Below are 17,961 nucleotides of genomic sequence, written 5' to 3'. Positions count from 1 at the left end.
GGTCTCGACTAGAAACGGGAGGCTTCTGTACTTTTAGGGTGCAGTTGCCACATCCGCACTCAAGTCACTGTAAAGGTAACCATATAGGATCAGGGAACTCCAGGTTGCCCAGAAAGGATCCGAGGATACCGGCTCAGGACTTTGTTTGGCGAGGCGCAGGGCAGGAGGGTGAGACCCAGTGCAGAAAGACGACCGAGGAAGGAACATAGAACGGGGTCCTGTCAGGCACTCTTTAATTACTTGAGGGATTGCTGAACCCCTGCCTGGTGAACGTAGCACGACGTGGGAGGTTGTAGTCCGGAACCTGTAACCTGAGGAATTTAACAACTGTGAGTAAAACCTTGAAGACTGCACCCCACTGTCTCTGTGATTACTATCTGCGCCATCACCCCTGCACTAGAACGCCCAGCATCTCCTATAACATCTCTACACTGCCCTGGAGCTAAGCTCTACCTGTGGAGAGCTAATCCAACTCTGCTGCATTAAACAACAGCTCCAGAGGATCTGCACCGCAGCGGCAGCTCCATATACAGTGGTGGCCAAAAGTATTGGCACCCCTGCAATTCTGTCAGAAAATACTCAGTTTCTTCCTGAAAATGATTGCAATCACAAATTCTTTGGTCTTATTATCTTCATTTAATTTGCTTGCAAGGAAAAAACACAAAAGAGATTGAAGCAAAAATCAAATCATTGATCATTTCACACAAAACTCCAAAAATGGGCCAGACAAAAGTATTGGCACCCTCAGCCTAATACTTGGTTGCACAACCTTTAGCCAAAATAACTGGGAACAACCGCTTCCGGTAACCATCAATGAGTTTCTTACAATGCTCTGCTGGAATTGTAGACCATTCTTCTTTGGCAAACTGCTCCAGGTCCCTGATATTTGAAGGGTGCCTTCTCCAAACTGCCATTTTGAGATCTCTCCACAGGTGTTCTATGGGATTCAGGTCTGGACTCATTGCTGGCCACCTTAGAAGTCTCCAGTGCTTTCTCTCAAACCATTTTATAGTGCTTTTGGAAGTGTGTTTTGGGTCATTGTCCTGCTGGAAGACCCATGACCTCTGAGGGAGACCCAGCTTTCTCACACTGGGCCCTACATTAGGCTGCAAAATTTGTTGGTAGTCTTCAGACTTCATAATGCCATGCACACGGTCATGCAGTCCAGTGCCAGAGGCAGCAAAGAAACCCCAAAACATCAGGGAACCTCCGCCATGTTTGACTGTAGGGACCGTGTTCTTTTCTTTGAATGCCTCTTTTTTTTTCCTGTACACTCTATGTTGATGCTTTTTCCCAAAAAGCTCGACTTTTGTCTCATCTGACCAGAGAACATTCTTCCAAAACGTTTTAGGCTTTCTCAGGTAAGTTTTGGCAAACTCCAGCCTGGCTTTTTTATGTCTCGAGGTAAGAAGTGGAGTCTTCCTGGGTATCCTACCATACAGTCCCTTTTCATTCAGATGTCGACGGATAGTACGGGTTGACACTGTTGTACCCTCGGACTGCAGAGCAGCTTGAACTTGTTTGGATGTTAGTCGAGGTTCTTTATCCACCATCCGCACAATCTTGCGTTGAAATCTCTCGTCAATTTTTCTTTTCCGTCCACATCTAGGGAGGTTAGCCACAGTGCCATGGGCTTTACACTTCTTGATGACACTGCGCACGGAAGACACAGGAACATTCAGGTCTTTGGAGATGGACTTGTAGCCTTGAGATTGCTCATACGTCCTCACAATTTGGTTTCTCAAGTCCTCAGACAGTTCTTTGGTCTTCTTTCTTTTCTCCATGCTCAATGTGGTACACACAAGGACACAGGACAGAGGTTGAGTCAACTTTAATCCATGTTAACTGGCTGCAAGTGTGATTTAGTTATTGCCAACACCTGTTAGGTGCCACAGGTAAGTTACAGGTGCTGTTAATTACACCAATTAGAGAAGCATCACATGATTTTTCAAACAGTGCCAATACTTTTGTCCACCCCCTTTTTTAGGTTTGGTGTGGAATTGTATCCAGTTTGGCTTTAGGACAATTCTTTTTGTGTTTTTTCATTGAAGACAAATTAAATGAAGATAATAATACCAAAGAATTTGTGATTGCAATCATTTTCAGGAAGAAACTGAGTATTATCTGACAGAATTGCAGGGGTGCCAATACTTTTGGTCACCACTGTAGCTGCATACCACAGGTGGCGTCACGAGCTTAAATATAAAAACTATAAGTCCCCTGTAAATAAATCCCATTTTTACTGACCGCCCTGGGTCACGGACTGGGTCACCGTCACTGTGACATCTCCCCTAGCAACGACCGGCCCGGCACCGAGTACCCCACGGCCCATGGGGCGCGTCAACTTGGCGTCCCCGAACAGGATATGAACCCACCCGTTATCACCGGGTATTGTGCGCTTAGAGACTGTGTTTGATACTCAATGTGGCGCCCGCCCCACAAGAACGGGCGCTATTATGCGCGAGACCAAAGACAACAAGAAACCACCTCCCATCGTGGGCCGGATCCGAGAATGGCGCCAAAAGCGGAGCACGCCCCAAGCAGCAGTGACCCTGTACGTAGATGTATCCATCAAGGTGGGGGAGCTGCCCCCAGGTGTGGCCGACGGCAAGGAGCCATGGGACCGCCCCCGAAAGGGGAGAGGAAAGAAGAAAACTGGGAGACAGGGTGTGGTCTCAAGCAGTCTAGACAGACCACACCTGGCAGGCAAGATGGAGGGAGGTGAGCCTGGAACCTCATTCAGCGGCCTGCAGCAGATCGAGACACCTCTTACCCTGGAGGAGGTGGTCTACAAGCTATCCCTGGAGGATGCAGGGTTCCTCCACGCCGAGATGTGTGAGCCCAGTCGGCGGGTGGGAGAGGCCCAGCAAGCAGCCATCACCGGCTGGAAGAAGGAGGTGCTGGAGAAGATGAGGACCAGACGGCAGCAAGTGCCGGATTCCACCGGCAGCGCCCCAGCCCCGGCGGAGCCTAACCAGGACCAGGAGGCAGAGTGCAGCACAGGAGCGGCTGCGGGAGCAGGTAAGAAAAGTTTCCCTGTCCCGGGCGCAGACAGCGCTGACCTGCTCCTGGGCCCCCTGGCAGAGCCTCCGTATACGGGCGGGCACGCCCCAGACTTGCTCCAATGCCCAAAGTCTCCTACACCGGGCGCCTGCTACGCCGACCAGCTCCTCGATCCCCTGGCAGAATCGCCATACCTGGGCGCCTGCTCAGCTGACCTGCTCCTCGGCCCCCTACCAGAGCCACCTGCTCCCGCACCTGAGTGGGTACATGGAGGCCGCACTTACGACTTGTCCGCCAGGAATGAAGACCAGCAAGGACTCCCTCTGATGCCCACACCTGCGCCCCTGGTTACCTGCCAAGAGGGAGAGGAGTACCGGGAGGGGGATCTCATCGGCTTCCTGTGGGAGACTCAGGCCCAGGCTCGCAAGAGGGAAGAGTACTGCAGGAGGCAACTCCTGCAGTTGGAGAAGGAGCGACACGACTGACAGGTGCAGTGGGAACTGATGGAGGCTCGAAACATGGTGGCCAAGGTCCGGGCCCGCCAGGCAAGGCCCACTAGGAACATAGAACGGGGTCCTGTCAGGCACTCATGAATTACTTGAGGGATTGCTGAACCCCTGCCTGGTGAACGTAGCACGACGTGGGAGGTTGTAGTCCGGAACCTGTAACCTGAGGAATTTAACAACTGTGAGTAAAACCTTGAAGACTGCACCCCACTGTCTCTGTGATTACTATCTGCGCCATCACCCCTGCACTAGAACGCCCAGCATCTCCTATAACATCTCTACACTGCCCTGGAGCTAAGCTCTACCTGTGGAGAGCTAATCCAACTCTGCTGCATTAAACAACAGCTCCAGAGGATCTGCTCCGCAGCGGCAGCTCCACATAGCCGCATACCACAGGTGGCGTCACGAACTTAAATATAAAAACTATAAGTCCCCTGTAAATATAAGCCCTTTTATTGACCGCCCTGAGTCACGGACCAGGTCACCGCCACTGTGACATCTCCCCTAGCAATGACCGGCCCGGCACCGAGTACCCCACGGCCCAGGGGGCACGTCATATTCACCATTACCATCACGTCCAGTTCCCCGTCCCTTACCCATTTTAAATGGAGGACAGTATCTTCCACGCTCACTGCAAATGACTGAGTTTGGAGCGAACTTATATGTGATCCGTGTGACGGAGAAAACAGAGTTTTATATACCTGGCCTGCAGGTAAGTAGTTTGACCAGCAAACTGCTGTGAATTGCTTCAATGACACACTAAAGGAAATTTTTAATGGAGGCCAGAAATGGCAGTATTTTCTGACAACGTATATGTGATCCGTGTGACGGAGAAAACACAGTTTTAAATAGCTGGATTTCTAGCGCTGTAATGTGGAAAGGACCTGGCTGTATTCTGCAGTGCCAACAAGCAAATGGCGCAGAAAAACGGTGTTCTCTGGATTGCTATTTAAGCAAATAATGAGGATTAAGATCCAAAGAAAATTATTCCTGGCCCCTGAGACCTGGGCCTTTGTCTAGAAATATCTAACAGCAGCAGCCGACAGAACTGGAATGGAGCCTCTTGTGCTATATGCACTGCAGTCTGCTATATACCCTGCCTGTCTATATACACTGCCTGCCTGATATCTCTGCAGATGGATTAGTCCTCAGAAGGACTGTTTGTTAAGATGGATATGTGTAATGTACGGTTTTTCTCCCTACGCTACCTAATACACAAGCAAATCTCTCCCTGACACAGCAGCAGCTCTCCCTACACTGTCTGATCCGGAGTGATTGTGACGAGCATGGCGGCGCCAGGTCTGATATACACCTGATGATGCTGTGCGGCCAGCCAATCACTGTAATGCCACAACCAACATGGCTACGGCATTACAGTGAGTGGCAGGCAATCCCTGCATGTTCATTGGCTCTCTAAAGAGCGCCAAACATGCAGGGAGGGGACCCGAGCTCCCGCCGAGCAACCTGGAAATACTCGGCGTGCGCAGAGCATGTCGAGCAGTGAGATGCTCAGGCGAGCACCGAGCAGTATGGAGCATGCTCACTCATCACTAGTCAAGATCTGCCCAGGATCCGATATCCAGCTGATGATAATCGATAAATTTGAGTCCATACAACTTGTATCGTGTTAGGAAAAGATTAAAAAAGCAATGTCACCGCTCACACTAAATAATCTATAGAAGGACAGGCACATATACATGTATATACAACTCCCAAGCTATAAAAAAAGAATTAGGAAAAAAGTGAATGTATATAAAACTATACAAAAAAAAAAGTGATAGAAAACAAAAAAAAATAAAAACTTATACTCAAAAAAACAATAATAATTGAAATGAACTGATAAAACAACACAATTGTTCACCCAGTGATGAGGATGAACCATGGGAGCCGACAAGTTTCAAAATAGACCTTGGGTGAACTCCACTCTCAAAAAACAAAGAAACATCCCGGTATACAGTATATAAATTCCATTTTCATCTCAGCCCATCCAGGAATCAGTCTTCCTTCTGCCCATTTCCCTCTATTGTTCTGCGCACCGGGTTCAGTGAAGAAATCAGTCCACTAAATAAACTGGAAGAATTTCAGTGTTAGACTTGAAAAATCAAAATGTACAAAAAAAGGTAAAAAATAAAAAAATGTAAAGTTTGCAAAAGATAAAAAAGAGAATAAATTTGTTACACAAATTTCATAAAAGCCAGAAAAATGTAACATAACATATACAGCAAGAGATGTATACATATATACTATAGTATCACAGGGATAATAACAACCTGTCCAGAAAAGATAAGGTGGCATCTACCGTTTATTGTGCAATCAGTGTACAAGGAAAAAGACCTCACATAATTGCATTTTTTTGCACTTCACCAGTCAATAAAATAAATAGAAGCAAAACAGTAAAAAATGTTACCCCAAAAACATCAGTTTAGAAAGTCACAGAAAAAAAAATACATTCAGAAACCTCAGAATGTGGGAAAGCAACAAACACATTTCTTCTGCTCCTAAGGCCCAAGAAGTTTTAAGGTGTACAGTCATCAGAGTCATCTCATTATCATTATTGGGTGGGGTCAGCAGTATCAGCTCATCAATAGAGTGCGAGGTCAGCAGAGTCATCTTATTATCATTAGAGGGCGGGGTCAGCAGAGTCATCTCGTTATCATTAGAGGGCGGGGTCAGCAGAGTCATCTCATTATCATTAGAGGGTGGGGTCAGCAGTATCAGCTCATCAATAGAGTGCGAGGTCAGCAGAGTCATCTTATTATCATTAGAGGGTGGGGTCAGCAGAGTCATCGCATTATCATTAGAGGGCGGGGTCAGCAGAGTCATCTCATTATCATTAGAGGGCGGGGTCAGCAGAGTCATCTCATTATCATTAGAGGGCGGGATCAGAAGAGCCATCTCTTTATCATTATTGGGTGGGGTCAGCAGTATCATGTCATCAATAGAAGGCGGAGTTAGCAGAGTCATCTCATCAATAGAGGGCGAGGTCAGCAGAGTCATCTCATTATCATTAGAGGGAAGGGTCAGCAGAGTCATCTCCTTATCATCAGAGGGCGGGGTCAGCAGAGTAATCTCATTATTATTAGAGGGCGGGGTCAGCAGAGTCATCTCATTATCATTATTGGGTAGGGTCAGCAGTGTTATCTCATAAATAGAGGGTGGGGTCAGCAGAGTCATCTCATCATTTTAGGGAGGGGTCAGCAGGGTCATCACATCAATAGAGGGCAGGTCAGCAAAGCCATCTCATCAATACAGGCGGGGCTAGCAGAGTCTTCTCATCAATAGAGGGCAGGGTCAGCAGAGTCATCTCATCAATAGAGTGCGGGGTAAGCAGGGTCATCTCATCAATAGAGGGAGAGGTCAGCAGGGTCATCTCATTAACATTAGGAGGTGGGGAAGATAAGGACAGCTTTATTGCATACTATACAGACAATACAGAAATTGTGTCTTTCCAATATGGTCGTTCCCATGCTAAAAACACAGGCAGGAGTTATGTGCCTCCATTATGGAGGTTTTTCAAATAATTATATAAAAATCTACAACTTACAAATATGTAAGAAAATGCAATAATGAGACAATGACAATCACATACATGAGGCATCGCCTTAATGATGAGAATTCAGTATACAAAGAAGTTTTGCTCTCTGGTCGCTGATATCGTGAGATGAAATTGAAGAAATGTTGACGTGTCTGGGTGCTAATGTGAGTTGAATTCTGGTAATTCTCGGTGTTTCTTCTTCACTTTCTTTATTTGGTGGAGGCTGCGTACTCCCTACAGAGATGTCCAGTAAGGTGAGGGATGCACTCGGCATTCACCACAAAGCTAACACTCCCGTGCTGCAGGTAGCAGACCTCAGATTTTTCCCCACGGTCGAGACTTTTTGTGCACGATCCGAGGAGATCATCATCGTATTTATTATCTTCATCCCAAACTTCAACCTTCAATAAGGGTGCAGGGCTGAGCTCCAAGACTCCCAGGTCAAAGCGCGCTTTCCATGAGGGATTATTGTTGTTCCATATAGTTGAGGTCTGAACTTTAGCTGAACCATAACTCAGGACAACGAAGGCATCAGTCTTGGATGTGTAGTCTCCCCAAAGATTTGAGGCACCTTCGATGGTCACGACTAATTTAGCGAATCCTTTCTTCGATGGACAGCAGTTCTCGTTGCGGTGGGAATTTCCTTGGCAGACGCAAGAACACTCCGCACCGTGACTCTGCATAGCCCCAGAAGGACAGGAGCAGTTCTGTTTGAGAGCCTTCTCCATGATATAGTCACTCACGGCCTTCTTCAGGTTCTCTCGTTGAGGTCCTCTGAACCTGACAAGGTTGTGGATAGGCTCCAGAGAATACGATACAATATCGGGCTCTGTCTTGAGGCTGTCCATCCATTTCTCAAAGACCGAAGCGCTCTCGCTATTTTTTGAGTCAAATGAAAGAAGATCGTACGTGATCTGCCCACCGGTGATCTGAAACGTAGAGGGACAAAAAAGGCGTCATGTTCTTGTGTAGACAAGTGAAAGCAGAAAACTCAGGGGCAGCAGGAGTAAAATAAGCAAGATCTGTCCATTTCTGATCTGGTGAAAGGACCTCCTTAAAGTCTACAGTACATTATAACCTTTACTACTTTCTAAGCGTTGTTTTTGTGTTGTGCTTAAAGACGCCCTATCACCAGGTCAGAAGTCGGCAGTTTTTGCACTTATATTTTTTCTTGCTGCTCCTCTGAGTAATCCACTTTTTTGTCTTTTTTTAATCCTTCAAAGGGGCATGGCTCACAGGGTAACTATGAAAAGCGGCCTAAAGACACGCCAGAGAATCCAGCAAGCCATGCTACCCTTGTAAAGACCATAACAATTACCCTAAAATAGTTTGTATCTATGGAATTTAAATAAATTAAAGACAAAAAAAAACCTAATAGGAATAAATTAGGAGTAAAAACTGGACACTTTTGACCTGGTGGTCTTTTTTTAAGCAATTATACTGTTTTTAGCTATTTTTTAATAGGGAATGCTCAAGTTGTGATGTTTTTTTCGCACAATTTTTCCATGGACTTTTTTCACAACAACTGTTTTAAGTATTAAAAAAACATAAAGAACGTCATAAAAAAAGCAGGTAAAAAAAATCTTAAAATGCTTGTTTCTAAAAAATACCCTCATAAAGACTGTGTGATAAAAGCCTTACTGTTAAAGGGGTTTTCCAAGACTATTTTTTTTTGTTCTATGAACTAAGAGGCAGGTAGTTGCTAACAGGGACAACTATCTGCCTGTTTTACTTGGCGCAGGCTCAGAGTAGTCACTGACCACTAAGGCCGGCAATTCAGTTGCTACATGTCAACAGAGCAGCTCTTTTTCATCTGGGCTGCTCTGTTGACAGGCGTGACTGTTGTTATCACGCTGATTGACAGCTGGCTCCCTGCAGTTAGGCAGCGGGGAGACAGATGTCAATCAGCATGACATCGGCAAGTCACGCCCCATCAGCAGAGCGGAAGAGAAGTCACCACTCTTATCAATATGATGTGACTGCAAGCCGCTGAATTACTGGCAGAAGAGGTCTGTGACCGCTCTGTGCCAGGAGAGATCAGCACCAGGCACAACAGACAGGTCTTTAGCTACTACCTACCTGATAGTTCTTCAGTACATGGTAAAAAGATGAAATAGTCCCGGATAACCCTTTTAATACTGTAACTCCAGGTATGACAAGTCATTGGGATGATGTTCCTTCTTTTTCCATAAAATTCTATCAACCAAATGTACCATAAAAATGCTGGCAACCCAAGGGTAAGGACCTGTTTATTATGATGGGTCAACCTTCTACGTCATTGTATACTACCCATACACTGTTGTTTCCAGCGCCTAATATATACCCCAAGATTTGTACTGTCCCTTGCTGCCATGTGTGTACGATATACTGAGCAGACAAGACCCCCAAAATAAATTATGCCCCTAGAACAGATGCAAAACTAAAAACGAGACTTCAAAATATTACTTCAGGCCTCAGACCAGACCCCTCTCTTACTGCCGGATATAGTGCCCTGCTATCAGCCATTATCAGGATGTAGTGCCCTGCTATCAGCCATTATCAGGATGTAGTGCCCTGCTATCAGCCATTATCAGGATGTAGTGGACCCAACCACAGTCCTAATTTTTGGCCATAATCAGGACCTCTTAGTGAGGAGCAGCGCGTGACCCTGGCCATTATGGATCTGAGCTAATTAATAGATAGTGGCTGGTACAGAGCCCCATTAGGTCCGCGAGTCCTGTGACAGCCGCTATGGTACGTAGTTGTTACTTCACGAAGCTTCTCTATCTCTTACCTTCCACATCCTCTCGTTATACGCCTGGTGGAAGCTCTGTCCGTGGTTAGCTTTTTGGCTCAGTTCTTTGCAGGTGCTGGCTTTGGCGCTAGCTTCTGCTTTACCGGTGATGGCAGCAGAGGCCTCAATGCTTAGACAGTCCTTCAACTCATCTAAGGACATGCCGTCCATCGTTGCGTGGCATGTCCTAATCGCCGTGACCTGTTGCGCTTCCCCTCCCATATTGGCTTGGCTGATATAATGGGTCCCATAGGTGCTTAGTAGGTGTCTATATTTCTCTTGGGTTTTCGTGTCATACGTGGCAGGCAGTGACTTTAGTCTTTCATAAAAATCGTGGCTTAGTGGCGGCCGATATGCCAGCCGAAGGCTGGAAAGAGACAACAGTTATTAATGATGGGGGCTGGATCCCCACTTACATTGTGACATCCCAACATAAAGAAGCTATCACCTTAGTCTGTATGGTGTGTAAGAGAATCTATACGGTCTTATATCTGGAGTGTGACCCCCAAACTCTACAATCTGTAACCCATTGTATTTGAGTCTTAATTAATAATTGCATTATCTCAGGCAGACGTCTTTTCTGTGTATCACAATGTACAGACAGTGCAACAGAGTGTGTCAGGAACTAGTACAGTCTACAAGAAGAGGCCCTTCCCCAGATACCAGAGAGTGACAGAGGAGCTTACCCTACATTAAATAGGAAACCAGCAGCCCACCATGTAATGTGATGAGATGACCCCACCTTCTGATGATGAGATGACTCTGCTGACCCAGTCCTCTAATGATGAGATGACCCTGCTGATACCAACCTCTACTGATGAGATGACTCTGCTGACCCAGCCCTCTAAAGATGAGATGACTCTGCTGATCGCACCTTCTAATGGTAATGAGATGATGGCTGATCCCATCCTCTAATGATAAGATGACTCTGCTGACCCAGCCCTCTAATGATAATGAGATGACTCTGCTGACCCCACCTTCTAATGATGAGATGACTCTGCAGACCCAGCCCTCTAATGGTAATGAGATGACTGCTGACCTGCCCTCTAATGATAATGAGATGACTCTGCTGGACCTTCCAGCTAATAATAATGAGATGACTCTGCTGAACCATCCCGCTAATGATAATGAGATGGCTCTGCTGACCCCTTCCTCTAATGATAATGGGATGACTCTGTTGAACCCTCCCTCTAATGAAAATGAGATGACTCTGCTGACCCTGCTCTCTAGTGATGAGATGACACTGCTGACGCCTCCCTCTAATGATAATGAGATTACTTCTAACCCCTTCCTCTAATGATAATGAGATGACTCTACTGACTTTGCCCTCTAATGGTAATTAGATAATTCTACTGACTCTGTCTTCTAATGGTAATGAGATTACTCTACTGACTCCACCCTCTAATGATAATGAGATGACTCTGCAGACCCTGCCCTCTAATGGTTATGAGGTGACTGCTGACCCCAGACTCTAATGATAATGAGATGAATGTGTTGACCCCTTCCTCTAATGATAATGAGATGACTTCTGACTAGTGTTGAGCGAGTATGTTCTGTTAACCCTTTCGCTGAGTATGCTCGGGCAAGCACCGAATAGTTACAGCTGCTCGATGTTATGTTTAAATCGCTCCCGCGTGCATGATTTGCGACTGTTTGACAGCTTTAATACATGTGAGGAATGATTGTTTCTTTTGCATTCCTCACATGTAATAAAGCTGTCAAACTGTCGCAAATCATGCACACGGGAGTGATTTAAACATAACACCGAGCAGCTGTAACTACTTGGTGCTTGCCCGAGCATACTCGGCGAAAGGGTTAACAGAACATACTCGCTCAACACTACTTCTGACCCCTTCCTCTATTGATAATGAGATGACTCTACTGACACTGCCCTCTAATGGTTATGAGATGACTGCTGACCCCTCCCTTTAATGATAATGAGATGACTCTGCTGACCCCTCCCTCTAATAATAATGAGATGACTTCTGACCCCTTCCTCTAATGATAATGAGATGACTCTACTGACTCTGCCCTCTAATGGTAATTAGCTAATTCTACTGACTACTGACTCTGTCCTGTAATGGTAATGAGATTACTCTACTGACGCCACCCTCTAATGATGAGATGACTCTGCTGACCCTGTCGTCTAATGGTTATGAGATGACTGCTGACCCCACACTCTACTGATAATGAGATCAATCTGTTAACCCCGCCCTCTCATATTAATGATATTACTGACTCCATCCTCCGATGAGATGACCCTGCTGACACAGCCCTCTAATGATAATAAGATGACCAATTATTATTATTTTCAGTTTTCACCCTCTATGCACAGTAATACATTGGTGGAGACATTGTACCTGTAGTAGGCACAGCTAAGCTTGTGCCTGACAAAGGTGTATCGATCTCCGTTGGTCTTACTCTGACCAAACTGTGACAGCTGGGACTGAGATCCGGCCAGCACCATCTTGGCTTCTCCCACTTTGTGATGGAGCTCCAGGCCGGCCTCCCAATTATTCTGAATACTTGATGCCGACTCTTCAGCCAAGGCAGAAGTTGACCGTGAGGTCTCTCCACTGATCTTCTTAACACAAGTAGACTGAGGCTTCCAATCCACCACCCCGAGCGGCAGCTTCTGCCAGGCATTCTTCATGTAATGGTTCCTACAGACCGTACAGGTTTCCTCAGATTTGATAACTTTCTGGAGATTTAGCAGATAGGATCCTTTCTTCTGCATTGTCACAATATCTACTCCTTCTCCGAGAAGAGTGTGACCTGGTACAAAGTGGAGCTTATTGCACTCTTCAATCGTTGCTGACCGGCAGGCGTAAGTCAGTGGAGGAGGAGTGGACGCACCAGAAACAGAAACGAGAAGAGTGAAGATGAAGAACATGTTCCAAAAGCTGAAAATAATTGCATAAAAAGTTGTGTTACTAAAAATTGAGTCCATGTAGCCAATGAGTGATCCAGCTGATTAAGTAACATCTCACTGCTAAAAGAGAACCAGCAAAAGAAGACACACAATGTTTAGTAGTTTACATGGGCAAAGTTGGAAACTTGTCAGGGGCCCTGGGAAGAGGGCCCATTCCTATTTACTAACCATTCATGATGTAATGCATCAAGTCGTGCACGGATCCACATATCACATGTGTATAAGTCCCAAATATCTATTACTAAATTTTGAAAAAAAGTATATGAGAGCGCTGCCTCTCTGCCGATGCTCCAGTCACTGTTTACAGGCTGCAAAAGTGATGTCACACCTACAGCACACATCACTCCTGCAGCCAATCACTGATGTAGACAGTTTAGCTGCAGAGGAGTTGTGCGTTGCAGTTGTGATGTCACTGCTGCAGCCCATAAACAGAGACCGGTGCAGCAGCGGGGAGGCAGTGCTCGAATCACTAAGGATAAGTAATATCCGATTTTATTATTTTAATCCAGGTCATTAGAGGTCAGAAATCTATAACCAAAAACCACTTATGCAGCAGTCTGGGGGCATTTAAAAGGGGTTTTTCATAAATATTTTTTTTTCTGTCCAATGGATTGTGATATATGGAAATAATTCACCTTCTCCTGCCTCAGCAATGTGGCTCCTCTACTGCTCCGGGGCTGCAACGGCGATGTTGCAACGGCAGTAAATAGTGCTTCCTATTGGTTTCACCCTCCACAACAGCCCCAGTTTCTTATGTGGCCCTTTGAGAAGATTAATTGCCCACCCCTGATCTGGCTGCCTTCATATGAAGACTTAGCAGTACCGGATACAAGTAAGAGGTGAGAAGCAGCACTCAATGCCAAGCAGCTGCTGTGATGGCAAATAACATTTCAGGAGTCAACACTATTCAGGACGCCTCTCCATTATGGCCTGCTGGTCTGTGAATTACCGTAACTAATGATCACTTCCAGAATCAGATTTGTAGAACAGACGTTATATGTATGAAACACTGTAACAAAGCTTCTGCATAAGACTCAAGGGTGTACATGGATTTCAATGGAGGATATGACTGTTCTTCACCACAGCTATTGTTCCTGCTCCCTTCAAGTGTGAACACTTCTCATCCTGTTGAGGTTTCTTAGAAAAAAATGACACTAGTTTGGGTTTTGGATGAAAACTATGTTCTCATTTACTGAAAATATCCTGGTGCAACCACAGATGACCATACGTATCATGAACTAAGTGATCATATACAGCAGACACCATCGTCATTGTCCTCTCGCAGCTTTATCAAACATAATTGTTAATGATTGTTACTGTATATAATGTTACTATTTAGGTCAGTATGCGCTACGCTCTGAAGCTCCCCCTGGTGGCGACATCTAATCATGTAACTGTTAGTTACCGCAGGAAATTCCGGGCTTTGTATCATTTACCACTAATAACGACAAATATCAAATAAATATTAGCAAAAATGTTGCCTCGTGCACACAAGAGAGAATCATTATCTCATCTCAAAGTATGGACAGACAAGACATTACCTTGTGTAGGTTCTGGACGGCAGCTCAGAGATGGTATCTGCACGGAGGCTAGTCTCACAGGATGTGGCCAGGAGCTGCTGTTTAATATAAGAGCGCTGTGCGGAGGTGGGGGGAGGATACACAGGTAGGAAGCAGCAGCGTAATGGGTGATAAACATGTTGTAAATATATAAATCAATATAAAAGGTTCATTTACATAGAATATTGTAGCTCCATTCAAGTCTATAGGGATAAGCTGCAATACCAAGTACAAACTCCTGGCCACGAGAGACGCTGTTTGTCAAAAAAGCAGCCACGTTATCCAGTCTTTTACAATCTCTGTAATACATTGAATATAAAACAGCAGATCACCATAGACAAGACCATGTACGGTCCTTTATCAGTAGATGGCCAAAGACTGGACATTGAATGCTCCTTCATCAGACATTGAATGCTCCTTTATCAGTAGATGACCACAGACCACACATTGAATTCTCCTTCATCAGTAGTTGACCTCAGACTGGATTTAAAATGCTCCTTCGTTAGTAGATGACCACAGACTGGACATGGAATGTTCCTTTATCAGGAGCGGACCAGAGACCTGACACTGAATTCTCCTTTATCTGTGGATGACCACAGACCAGACATTGAATGTTCCTTTATCAGCAGATGACCATAGACCGGACAATGAATTTTTGTTTATAAGTAGTGGACCACAGACTGGACATTGAATGTTCCTTTATCAGTGGAGGACCACAGATTGGACATTGAATGCTCCTTTATCTGCAGATGACCAAAGACTGGACAATGAACGTTCCTTTTTCATTAGATGACCACAGATAAGACATTGAATGTCCCTTTATCAGCAGATTACCTCAGACCGGACATTGAATGTTCCTTTTTCAGTAGATGATCACAGACCGGACATTGAATGTTCCTTTATCATCAGATAACCACGGAAAGGACATTGAATATTCATTTATTGGTAAATGACCACAAACCGGACATTGATTGTTCCTTTAGTAGATGACCTCAGACGAGACAGCGAATGCTCTTTATCAGTAGATGACCACAGATTGAACAGTAAATGCACCTTTATCAATAGATGACCACAGACCGCCCATTAAATGCTCATTTTTCAGTAGATGACCACAAACTAAACATTGTATTTCCATTTATCAGCAGATGACCTCAGAACGGATATTGAATGCTCCTTTATCAGCATATGACCATAGACAGGACATTGAACGTTCCTTTATCAGTAGATGACCACAGACTTTACAGTAAATGCACCTTTATCAAAATAAATTTCTCAACAGGTGCATATTAGACTATAATCAAAGCTAAATAGTTTGCACCTAATGATGTGAGTACGGGAAAATCGCAATGCATAGGGATTATAATGAAGAAAACACGCGATCAGAAACAACCCAACGAGTGTTCAATAATAAAAATTAACCTTTATTCATAATATAATTAAAAGTCAGGAATAGATATCTAGCATGAAAGGTGCAAATGCATACATTGTTAAAAATCCGTCATATACAGGGTCAACACGGTCCATAGTGTGAAGAAGCCCAATAATTCTATTGTCCTATAACCCAGTGTATCATGTCCAGTGCCATCATACTGAAATCCCACTATATCCAACAGTGGTAATTTATACTTTTCAAGACACCAGGGATATTAAGTCACTAAGTGTATATACCTAGACATTGCATCGAAAAATCACCTGGTGACCGTACAGGGTATAGGTAAGTACATATAAGAGGGAGAGCATACCTGGGCAGAGGACTGTACTCTATAGACTTCCACAGATGGACCGCGTGTCTGGATGACCACAGGCTGGACATTGAATGCTCCTTTATCTGCAGATGACCTCAGATTGGACATTGAATGTTCCTTTTTCAGTAGATGATCACAGACCGGACATTGAATGTTCCTTTATCAGCAGATTACCTCAGACCGGACATTGAATGTTCCTTTTTCAGTAGATGATCACAGACCGGACATTGAATGTTCCTTTATCATCAGATAACCACGGAAAGGACACTGAATGTTCATTTATTAGTAAATGAACACAAACCGGCCATTGATTGTTTCTTTAGTAGATGACCTTAGACGAGACACCGAATGCTCTTTATCAGTAGATGACCACAGACCGGCCATTGAATGCTCCTTTTTCAGTAGATGACCACAGACTAGACAATGAATGCTCCTTTATCAGCAGGTGACGAAACACTGGACAACAAATGTTCCTTTATCAGTAGATGACCACAGACAAGACATTGTATTTCCATTTATCAGCAGATGACCTCAGAACGGATATTGAATGCTACTTTATCAGTAGATGACTACAGACCACAAATTGAATTCTCCTTCATCAGTAGTTGACCTCAGACTGGATATAAAATGCTCCTTCATTAGTAGATGACCACAGACTGGACATAGAATGTTCCTTTATCAGGAGCTGACCAGAGACCTGACACTGAATGCTCCTTTATCTGTGGATGACCACAGACCAGACATTGAATGTTCCTTTATCAGCAGATGGTCGTAGACTGGACAATGAATGCTCCTTTAGCAATAAATGACCTCAGACTGGAAATGTAATGCTTCTTTATAAGTATGTGACCACAGACCGGACAATGAATGTTCCTTTCTAAGTAGATGACCACAGACCGGACAATGAATTTTTTTTTAAAAGTAGTGGACCACAGACTGGACATTGAATGTTCCTTTATCAGTGGATGACCACAGATTGGACATTGAATGCTCCTTTATCTGCAGATGACCAACACTGGACAATGAACGTTCCTTTTTCATTAGATGACCACAGACTTGACATTTAATGTTCCTTTATCAGTAGATGACCACAGATAAGACATTTGACTCGCCCCCTGCGCCGTGGGGCACTCGGATCCGGGCAATAGGGGGAACGATGGGAGTAGTAGTGGCAACCCGGTTCCGTGGCTCAGGATGGTCAGGCCAGTGGTAGTCCATTATGTGTTATTAATTATGTCCGACTACGCCACCCGTGGATTTGCGATTATTAGGAACCGCCGCTGCATGCAGACCGCTGGGGCTGATGAGGTGTGCAGCTAGGGTAGTGTGACTCCCGACGAGAAGAGTGCGGCCCCAGGGCAGTATAATGGATGTTGGGAGTGATGGTAGTGAGAGTCCCAGTGCTGATAGTGCTGGAGGAGCAAGGAGCACACAGACAACAGGTTGCAGTCCAGGGTCTTTACTAAAACAGGTAAATTGACACACAAACAGTCCCGGCTAGGAGGGGACCTGGATGTCTGAGAGCAACGGGGAAATTGGCCCTGGTCAGGGTGAGGGTGTAGGTCTACCGTGCTTTCTGCGCTCCTTCTGGCTATCTCCTCCTGATAGGGTAACAGCCCACGTTTCCGAGCTTTCCGTGTATTCTCGCCTGTATGGCCTGCGACGTGGGTTCCTTTCTGCTCCGAGCCTTGTACGGCTTTACTGGTCCCTTCGGTTGTGGCAGGGCCTCCAGGCTTCTTAGGCCAAGGAATGTACAGTCCCTTGGGAACTGGTTCTCTGCTGGGGGATGTGGAATCCTTCCAGCCTCAGACACCAAAGTCTGGTAGATTAAGTCTGTTATCTGCCAAGACAGGCTCTCTTCGCCTCTTGTCTCTGGCTTGTGGCTCTCTCCTACTGCCTCACTTCCTC

The 17,961-nt window shown here is 45.2% G+C and overlaps 1 protein-coding gene across 1 annotated transcript; it reads right to left on the bottom strand.

Annotated features, from left to right (window-relative positions):
- Nucleotides 1-7,253: 7,253 nt before the first annotated feature.
- LOC141162605 (perforin-1-like) lies at nucleotides 7,254-14,406 on the bottom strand. The gene is made up of 4 exons (XM_073648873.1): nucleotides 14,291-14,406; nucleotides 12,178-12,720; nucleotides 9,818-10,184; nucleotides 7,254-7,973 (listed from the first exon to the last, which is right to left on the bottom strand). The coding sequence occupies exons 2-4, from the start codon at nucleotides 12,708-12,710 to the stop codon at nucleotides 7,254-7,256; spliced, it is 1,620 nt and encodes a 539-aa protein (XP_073504974.1). The 5' UTR covers nucleotides 12,711-12,720; nucleotides 14,291-14,406.
- Between the last annotated feature and the right edge of the window lie 3,555 nt (nucleotides 14,407-17,961).

Source organism: Phyllobates terribilis, unplaced genomic scaffold, assembly GCF_046119375.1.
Source record: "Phyllobates terribilis strain yellow unplaced genomic scaffold, ASM4611937v1 Scaffold_9__5_contigs__length_417890890, whole genome shotgun sequence".
NCBI lineage: Eukaryota > Metazoa > Chordata > Amphibia > Anura > Dendrobatidae > Phyllobates > Phyllobates terribilis.
This window is presented reverse-complemented; position numbering and strand designations above follow the sequence as displayed.